The 10,052-nt window shown below is 44.4% G+C and overlaps 1 protein-coding gene across 1 annotated transcript; it reads right to left on the bottom strand.

Annotated features, from left to right (window-relative positions):
- Positions 1–133: 133 nt before the first annotated feature.
- On the bottom strand, positions 134–5,244 carry LOC139918606 (Krueppel-like factor 13). Its single transcript, XM_071908032.2, has 2 exons — positions 4,465–5,244; positions 134–2,922 (listed from the first exon to the last, which is right to left on the bottom strand). Exons 1-2 carry the CDS (start codon positions 4,952–4,954, stop codon positions 2,666–2,668), a joined length of 747 nt encoding a protein of 248 aa, XP_071764133.1. The 5' UTR covers positions 4,955–5,244; the 3' UTR covers positions 134–2,665.
- Positions 5,245–10,052: the final 4,808 nt, after the last annotated feature.

Below are 10,052 nucleotides of genomic sequence, written 5' to 3'. Positions count from 1 at the left end.
CAGTTAAGTACAGTCAAACTCAGTGTAGAGCAGCATACATCAGAAAATGCTGGACTAACAGTGTTGGTACAGCTGGAAAAAAAAAAAAATTCTCAAAGAAGGGCTGGATGGATTTTCTATGGACACCACAAAATCACTGAGGTAAGGGTTTATGTGTGATACTATAGCTTTGATAAGCGACCCGGAAAGAGTCCGCGTGTGAGGAAACACTTCCATCTGCGGAGCGAGGTGGAAGGAAACATTTTCATTTGAAAACAAGTATACTGTGTGTTCCTTTGAAGCTGTACAGTCCGCGCGTTCAAGGCCGCTGCCAGCAGCAGCCGAGAACCGGCAACGGGTCGAACCTTTGAAGACGAAATGTGTACAAATTCCAAAGCACTGCGGTCAATCAGTGAGGACATTTCCCATTAAATGAACAGTGATCAACAATGCAGTGAACTGATATATGAAAATGAGCCGATCTGGTGGTTTGACATACAAAAGAGGAAGACAGTGACAGTCATGCCCTTCATTCTTACTGTGGAGGAAACAACTTGAACAGATCTGAGCACCAAATGAAGTGAAGCTCTGTCTGAATAATAAAAAAAACTAGTTACACATGATCAACTAGCATGACAAGAGATGGCCTGAATGACGAAAAACTGAGCAAACTGACAAAAAAACCCCAAACAAAACCCAATCCAAATAAAAATACCTACCCAGATCTTTTATCACGCTTCCTAAAGCACTTGGACAAAGGCAGTTTTACAACCACTGGTTAATGATAGCACATTATCAAAGTTCCACAGTGCTCGCTTGTAGAAGCATAGTAACAGTGCAAGCCATCACACCAGTTAGCCAAATAGATTTTAAAACAACACCTGTAAGAAAAAAGTGCCATATTGCATATGAGTATCTGTAATGAGCCCACAAAAGGGGCATATACCTGTAAAATGATCAACTGTAAACATGGTGCAAAGTAGTTATGACATAGTTTAAGGCTTTCTGAGTTTCCTGAAGTGTTGTTCACTGAGATAAAGGAATCATGTGTCCATTAGCTGGACAAACAGTGTGGAAACAGTAAAAAATTCAACCTCTCTATAAACAGACCTGGACATTGTATGCACTTAAATGGGTTTTAGATGTCTAAATTGGTTGAGGTTTGCTTGATTCAATTTAGCTTGCATGTGTTTTCATTTTTTGAGTGTCAATTTCCAAAATACATAGGATTATGGAATCTGTATGGCAAGATGTCATAAAATATTTCAACATGGTACTGATTTGCTCACATGTAGACTCCAAGCAAATTCCCATAATGTGATTTTTTGTTCGGCATAGTACATGGGATTTGCTTTTCTAAATGAGAGCAGACCATGTTCAACTTGCCACTGTGAGAATCAAACAAAGTATTTCAACAACTTTTAAAACCTTAAATTGATTTCCATACAAAAAGTTGGTGCAGTTCTGACAGAATTAAGTCACCACACTGAGGGTAACTTGACCGCAGTGCAGTTGAAATACTGTTTCTCACTTCACGTGGATCATGAACGTCACACGTAAGATTCTCATTCATCTGGTGCTGAAACTCAAAGGTGTAAAGGAATGTGGACAGCGAGCATGTGAGCGCTTTTACTTTGAAGGCGCCCTCATGCACGGCAGGCTAAAATCAAGCTCACCTCATGGTCACCTTTTTCTCCCAAATATTTTGATACCATCGCATACACACTTTGCCCAGTTCTGTCTCTAACAAAAATGTAAATAAAGAAACACATACACACCAACACTCACAGGCAATGCCATCCTATCAAGCGTATACTGTTACCCCTAATATAAGGACTACAATTCATCACATGAATACTTCTGCTGCTAGTAGCATTAAGTTTTTTCTACATTAAAAGCTTAAAGCTTATATACATTTGCATCAGTATTAGACATAATACTACTGTGTATTATGTGTCAGCGTTTCATGGATGATAGCTGATCTAGACTTAAGTATGGCGTGCAAACTGCTCTTCTATACTGAAGTTTGATCCACTTTTCAGTAACATTAAAGTTTGATCTGCATTTTAATCAATGAGTTCTACAAGAAAAATATTGACGACAGACTCAATGATTGATGTTACTAATTCAGTTAAAGGAAAAAAAAAAGAAAAAAGGAATGTGCCACAGCTAAAACTTAGGATATGGAATCAGCAAAGCTAAAAAAGCTAAAAAGCTTCTAATCATTCTCTGCCTCGCTATCTAACATCACAAAATTGTGCTAATCAAGAGAAGTAAAGGGCACTGAAGGAGCACAAAAACACCTCTACAAAATAACCACAAGAAAAAAAAAGGATTTGGCTGATGATGAATGTGCAGTTTACAGAAAAAGTGAGAATCCCTGCAATTTGTGAGTGTTTTCAGTTGTAGTTTGAGAGAATGAGGTTGTACTGAGTTAGCGGATAGTGGTCACTTGATTCATCTGTGCGGATGGAGGCGAGGCTACTTCCCCCTCACATCCAGGTCTTTGTGTATTCGCTTGTGTGGATGTGTATGTATGTATGTGCACGTACGTGAACACAACACAGCAATGTTAAGTCCTAGCCAGTGGATCTGATTGTAGCTGGTTAACTTGAACCCACTCCCTGTGACCGTCTGAGCTGCTGCTGCAGACCCCATGAACCAGGAAGCCCCGCCCCTCCCGACTCTACTGGCTGGAGGCACTGCCCTGTCCCGGGGCAGAGGAGGAGGTTGTGCCCTTGTTGCGGCCCAACATGGAGGGCTGGAAGTCGGGATGACGGCGGGCGTGCTTGATCAGGTGGTCGCTGCGCATGAAGCGCTTATCGCACAGTGGGCAGAGGAAGCGTTTCTCCCCTGTGTGGGTGCGGGTGTGGCGAGCGAGCTCATCAGACCGGGCAAACTTCTTCTCACAGTCGGGCCAGGTGCAGGGGAAAGGCCTCTCGCCTGTGGAGGCAGAATAAAGTTGTCACTACATCAAAAATGTACATTAACATCATTATGTGGCGACTGGGTTTACACCATTACTTTAAAGCTAATAAAGTGACATGGAAGCATGCAACTGATTTGCTTGATGAGGAAAATATGTTAGCATCCAATTGTGAGTGAATGGCCTAGATAGCCTTGGCCTAGTACCACATCAGTTATTCTTTCTATGCATTTATAGAGCAAACTTCAATTATTACTTTAATGAACCTCATCATTATGAAAGCTAAGATAATGACAAGCCCACTCTACTCTTGACTGCATGACACTACTTTTGGAGGACTGACCTGGACAACTTTTTACACTCTTCATAGTTAAATATGTGACAAAGCGGGCCATATATAGGATTTAGATACTGTTCTTATTAAGCTACTACTAGCCTTAATCTCGTGCATGGTAACTGGAGTCAAGCCAGGAAAAACGAGTTGGATGCTCAGAGCCACATTGAAGATCACAAAGCCAGACCACGTTTTTCGCAGGAGTCCTCACTGCTCAGCCGTTTGTGGGCGTTCCCACAAGAGTTTCTTTACGCACAGTTTCCTGTCCTTAATCCGTTAGCGCCTGCTCAGTGACCCTGAACACACCCACTCCCCCTCATTTTGATGAAACCGCGAGCATTTCAGCTCAGTTAACGTTGTACAGTTCTGATATGACTAACTATGAGATTTTACCATTTTCAACGAAACCTTTACTCTTACACAGCGGCTGTACGTGGCTGAGAGGTGAAATGACATGAAGGGACTATGCGACGTGAGGTGCAACAAAATATCCAGCGATGAAACCTGCGCAAACACAACCAAAATGTAACGAAAATGCTAGCTGCGAGACATCCATTACCGGACGCGTCCCATCTGACCCCAATGCATAGGACTTTTTCTTTGCTACAACACACATTTCGGAGCATAAAGTCAACTCTACCCGGCCTCTGAGCCTTGTGCCTGTGGGAAATGCAACAGCTCGTGTCCCTATCTTGTCAATAGATAGTAGAAAAGGGAAGTGATGCCGAGAAAAGGCCAAAACAATAACAGGCGCTATAAGCATTAGCCGCGACCGGGATAGGCTGCATGTCCGATAATGAACCTCTCTACGTTCCGTTCCGTTTACGGTTTCGTCTTACGTTCATTTCATATGCAAATCCAGTCTAGAGGAAGACCTTCGTCACCGGTTTTTACGTCCAGCCCACTGAGCCCAGTTCTTTTGTTAGTTTACTTCTTTGTCGGGAGCCCTCTGTAGGGGAGTTTTTCCCCTTTGTTTGGCAGAGTTATTGTACTAACTCGCGGGTAAATAGGAAAATGCACCCACCCACCCAGCTGCTGGTAACCCCAAAATGTGAAACGAGCACAACACTTCACACATATTGGTATATCTGATCTGGTAAGTTAGTTAGGGGCCAACTTGATGTTCTGGGAAACAAATACACGAACAAAGGATTATATCTGCACACAACATGCTTCTTAACTAGACTGCAATATCACCGCCGCAGCCAACAAACTCTGGGCTTGCCTGTGTGGGTCCTGATGTGCGCCTTCAGGTGGGACGATTTCCCATAAACTCTGTCGCATCCGTCGAAAGTGCACTGATGTCGCTTCACTGGGGACCGCGGGGCCCCTCCTCCTCCCCCCCACTGCTGCTGCTGTCCGGGGACCGGGGTGGCGGAGGGGGTCATGGTAGGGGTAGTTGAGTCAGACAACGTGGTGTAGCCGCTTTCCCCGCACGAGGAGTTGCTGCTCTCCGAGTAGGCCGACATGGGGCGGAACTTGCCGTGGAGGTCGGTGAGGATCCCGGCCACCGCCATCATGTTGGCCCCCTCCAGCCTCAGCGTCTCCCGCACTTCCCTGTCCTCGCTCGACCCGTCGGGCTCCCCGGGGAGCAGGCCCACCGGGGTCGGCTGGCTGGCGGGGGCGACCGGGGTGGGTCTGTGCAGGACGGGGCCGCTGGATATCGACACCAGACACTCGGCAGCGAAATAATCAGAATAGGCAGACATCGACATTGTTTTCTGCCTCGCTGTAGACGGAGGGTGCTGGCCTTAGTTTGAAAAAAGAAAACGGTAAATCCGCCTTGTGTAAGTCGCCAGGAGGGGCTAGTTGGATCTCGACCTCGTTTTTTTTTTTTTTTTTATCAAACTCAACGAACCAACCGTTTCCAGCTAAACCGTGTTACCGCCATAAAGCGTGTCGATTGCTTGGAAATCCCGAGTTATATCAAATAAAAGGCACAAATAAGAATAACAATTTGCCAAAACCGTGCCAATGCCTCCAGCCCGACATGCGTGCCTCTCACCGGTTCATTGTGTCTGAGACTCTGAGAAGCCGGTCAAACCTACGCCCCCCCGGCCCGGACTCATGGTGCGTTCAGGCCCTGTCAGAATAACCGACGTCATGGTTAAAAGCGACGATTTGGACATGTTTTATATGTTCAAATTTGTTTGAAGTCGTCAAAATGTTACGATTGAAGTTTTTCGTTGACTTTGGTTGGTCATAATAATTACCCTCAGCTTTTTTTTTTTATGGCATGATACATTCAAGTTAATGTTTTACAGCAGCACACAAATTGCAATGTCAACCACAAACGAAAAGTCCAGCAAGTAGTTGTGTCCTATCAGTATGTTTAAAAAAACACAACATATATAAGGAATTTAAAATTGAGTTCAAGGAATCCCATAGTATTTATGACCTGGGAGGTGAAGTGAACGGTATTTTTATATAGAAAGCTCGTTTCTACCATTTGTCTCATGTGCCTTGAATGCATCATCAGAGCAACACGCAGTGACTGACGTCGCGGACTGACGTGCAGCACGGGCGTGGACCACGGCGGCGGATGCATCGTGGAAAGTCGGTGGCCAGCTCGGGTAATGATGGGGGAAGAAGGGATGTTGGGTAATTCAGTTGTGGCAGTTGGCGGAGGCAGGAGCCTGAATGTGGCAGAGTTGAGAGCATTGCACATTTTCTTTCAAAATGTTTTGTGAATGGCCATCACAGCGCCAAAGACTTTTTCAAATGTATAGCCTATAGCCCAGTGAGACAGACACTAGATGTCTCTCTTCTCTTATGTTTACTTCCCTCAACTGTTTTCTTTGTTCTCAGAGAAGTTTGTGAATCAACTTTTATTAGATTAGAGCCAAAATTGGTTGTGTGGCTTATTGATTAGTCAGAAGTCATCAGTAAGTTAGAGGTGCAGAAGTGTGTGTGTGCAAATGTATTTTGAATAGCATTTTGCATAATACCCATCCCTACAGAAACCTTTCTGATATATATAATGTCTCAGCTAAAGACTGGATATCTTGCTGCACTGTTTTATTATAACACAATCTATCAGCTTTCAAACTGTGAGTTTCAGCAATAAACTGAATTTCCTATCCATATGTGGCTTATGTCTTTTCTTCTGGACTCGGACCCCCGTCCCAGTCGTAGGGGGGTATTAGAAAAGCTCCTTTTTTGTGGGGCCCAGTGTTGTGTCAAGTGATTGGCCCAGTGTATGTTTGTAGCTCCAGCTTGGAAGGTATTTCCTGATTGGATGCTGTGAGCGGTATGGGTCACTGTGGAAGTCCACGCACAAGCATGGTCATTCACTGGCTGTGAACAGTGCTTGGTTTTCATCTCACTTACATGTGGAGGCTTGAAGGCGGCCGGAGCTGCAGTAACTCGGGGCTGCTATGGCCATGTCCTTGTTATTGCTTAATGGTCCACATTTTATGCTAATTTTTCTCCTTCTGCATGGTAAGTTTTCTGTGGCTTTTGTTGTGAGTTACTAATTCATTTCATTTCATTTTCCATTCAAAGCAGAATTGACTTAACTAAGTGGAATTTTTAAATGACTTAATGTTCAGTATGAATGAAAAGTTCAACAGGTTTTTCTTTAAAAAAGTTTTTTTCAGTATGATTCATTTACAATTTTGAGATTTTTTATTTTGATTGAGTTTTTGACTTGTGTTTCCATGTAGCAGGCGATTGCTTTGAGATGGAACATAACCTCTGTGATTCAAGTTGTGCTGGTGAGAGTTCACAGTTTATTGTTATGCACATCAAAGTTGCTGCATGCTCAGTGATAAATACTTTGACAATGAGAAATTATTGTCTTTTCATGCAGGAGAGCAAGTGATTTCTATACAGTTAAAAGGCAGGAATTGCATCACGGAGACATTCATGATTTTTTTCTCCGATTCTTAATTCTCTCTTGCGTCATGCCTGTAGGGTTTCCCACCCCTGACCTGTCCTACCAGAGAGGGGTGAGGTACACTTACAGGTACAGCACCACGGTTACCACAACCCTCCATGGCTCTAACTCCGGCAGGAATGGACTGGCTCTGGACTGTGTGGTTGATATCGAAGTGATTTCCAAGTGTCATCTGATGATGCAGGTCAGTGACAAAAATTGTTTTGAAAACGTCCTTATAAGAAGGGATGCATTAAGTACTGGAAAAAAAAATGATGATGTGCTTTCATGTGTGCTTGCCCAACAGATTAGGAATCCACAGATAAAGCGTCTTTCCCCTCAGAAGGAACACTCTGTGCAGCGCTTAAAGAGTTTGAGGTAATGCTGGAATAAATGTACATTTCATACAATTCAATGTGCTTCCACAAGAGATAGGGAATAGGTGCATGAATTTATCCTTTATCTGTTATTTTGTGTGCATGTATGGTATTTGGTGTTATCGGTTCTCTGTCTACAGCGTAAGCCCAAATTGCTTTGGAATGCTACGACTGTTTTCCCTCTGAATGTGATACTGTGTTCAGTCGTCTCTCTTGTCTGGGTTCCCGGGTCTCGGGGGGCTCATCTGCTGTTTTTGTTTCCCAGGGATTCACTGGAGAGAGCGCGCCTCAAGTTCTCCCTGCAGGGGGGAAAGGTCGCGGCCCTCTGTCCGCAGGAGGGGGAGCAGGTGTGGGCCCTCAACATTAAGAGAGCCCTACTGAGCATGCTCCAGACCTCCCGCACCACCTCCAGACAGGAAGTGGAAAAAGAGGTGAGGGTTGATGATGGCTATATTCTCTATAATACATAGCTAAATTGTAAAGATGTTTGAAGTGTGAAGACGTCACACACCAGTCAAGTAATAATGTGGGCAGAGAACCATTCTGACTGCTACCACCTCTACCCCTACTGCTAATAATATCTAATATATAATCATCATCCCCCTCTTCCTCAGACTGATGTGTATGGGACCTGCAGCAGCCGGTACGAGAGGCGAGGACCTGCACTGCTGAAGACGAGGGATCTAAAACAATGCCAACAGTCCAGACTGTCAAACTTCTGGCCCCATTCAGTATCTCTTACTGAAGACACAGTCAGTTTACCCTTCTTATGTCTTTGCTCAAAAGTGGAAGTTGAAACTGTGAAAAACTGTGTTTTTTCCTCAGTGTGGTATCCCATTTCAAGATTAGCAGAAGTTGCAAAAGGGTGATCACATTGGTTGTCATTTGTCTGAGTTTTCTGCAACACAGAATAATTAGGATTTCCCTAACATGCCATACTGTCGGTATGACATCAGTAAACTGGTTCGTCACCTCCAAACAGTTAACATAATTTTGTCACATGATGCATCCTTTTCTCGTCTGTTTTGCCTCCAGACGGTGCATTCAGAGCTCCAGTGTTTACAGCGCCATGGAGCTGCAGTGATGGAAGAGGTCAACTGCACAGAAGCTGTTTCCATGGCGACTTGGTCGGGGACGGCAGGACTGGTGAAGACCCAGACAGTGTCCACCCTGCTCCTGCTCAGAGCCCAGCCAGGCGCAGCTTCAGGAGTAGGTCTGTGTACTGGCTGTATGTGCGCAACTGGCAGACAAAAGCATCATTGTTATAGTTTTCAGGACTGTTGCAGTGATACATAGTGCATTACACGGTCATTAATTATTACACCCTTAGAAATGTTGCACTGTTTTTGGGGGACTTGGACCCTTATGCCTGTTCCCCTCATTGCTCCATCAGATTCCTCAGGTGTGGGTGTGCTGACCGGCCTGCAGTTTGAGGAGGAGGGGGCTGTACGGCCGGGCAAAGCCAGGCCGTCCACACCTCAGCAAGCCAGTGAAACTGTCAGGATGTTATGTGGTCTCATCTCAGACCAGCAACAGGTAGGCCTCAATTGCAACAGGTTGCAATCAGTCCTTAACATTTATTTCTTTTAAAAGTCTGGAACACACAGATCGAACTTTGAAACATTTTTCAGCCTACCTGCCTATAGGTGCTGTAAGTGAAAAAAACCCAATCCCTTTCATAAATGCAAACGTCTTGCTTTTAAGTAGCCCATCTCCTGCCAAACCAATGTTGGCTTGTTTGTGTTTGTCTGCTGGTTTGACTTCCCCCGATGCTTTGCTGTCTATGAGCCAATGACTTTAACGCCTTCTTTACACAGGAGTTTAGTCAAACCCAATCTGGCAACCTTCATTAAAGTCTGTTTATATGGGAGATGTTTAAAAGGGGCCGTCAGACCCAGAACCTCCCGCACTCTGTGATAGAATTACTGTTTGGGCATCAGATGATTGATGAGCTGAGAGAGTCAGTTCACAGTTCTGCAGAAGTTATTTGGTTCACGTACTAGTTCTGGTTGGCCAGAAATACTTTTGAATCTGTCTCTGAAATTATCTGTGTGTGTCTGTATTTTACCTGTTCATAGATGTCACAGCAGTTCCTTCAGCTGGCCTTCCAGCTGAGAGATCTGTCTCTCTCTCAGCTCAAGACACTCTGGCAAGAAGCGTCTTTCAAGTGCCGCAATGACTGGTCAGTGTTTTCTCTCTGGCAATGTCCGTTTTCACAATTCAATATCTTTGTGCTGTCCCACAGTGTATCTTAATCTGTCTTGGCGAGACTGTTTCAGTTGCATGTTTATAAACTCTGCACTGCGATAAATGAATTACCTTGTGCTGGGATAAATGTATTAAGGCCCAAAGGATGCTTGTTTATGGGCCATAATGAGAAAAATACACAGCCTCTGGCCAAGTCTTTGGACAAAGGACAGTCTGTGTGTGGGACAGGAGCCAACTTTCTCAGGAGTTCCTCTCTGACACAGATGACGCAACGGGTCAGACCAGGATAGTGTCCCCTTTTCAGTTCTTAGCATTTTCTACCACAGAATCTAGTAAATGCTAAATGTAATG

The sequence above is a fragment of the Centroberyx gerrardi genome, chromosome 13 (assembly GCF_048128805.1).
Source record: "Centroberyx gerrardi isolate f3 chromosome 13, fCenGer3.hap1.cur.20231027, whole genome shotgun sequence".
NCBI classification, from domain to species: domain Eukaryota; kingdom Metazoa; phylum Chordata; class Actinopteri; order Beryciformes; family Berycidae; genus Centroberyx; species Centroberyx gerrardi.
The sequence above is the reverse complement of the archived record's forward strand: the minus strand, read 5'-3'. Positions and strand labels throughout refer to the sequence as shown.

What these genes read in the sequence shown, in the direction of transcription:
- LOC139918606 (XM_071908032.2), bottom strand. Translation starts at nt 4,954, where the DNA reads ATGTCGATGTCTGCCTATTCTGATTATTTCGCTGCCGAGTGTCTGGTG. An exon ending in GCACATCAGGACCCACACAG is followed by an intron (nt 2,923 to 4,464) that starts GCAAGCCCAGAG and finishes CTGCCTCCACAG; the next exon opens with GCGAGAGGCCTTTCCCCTGC.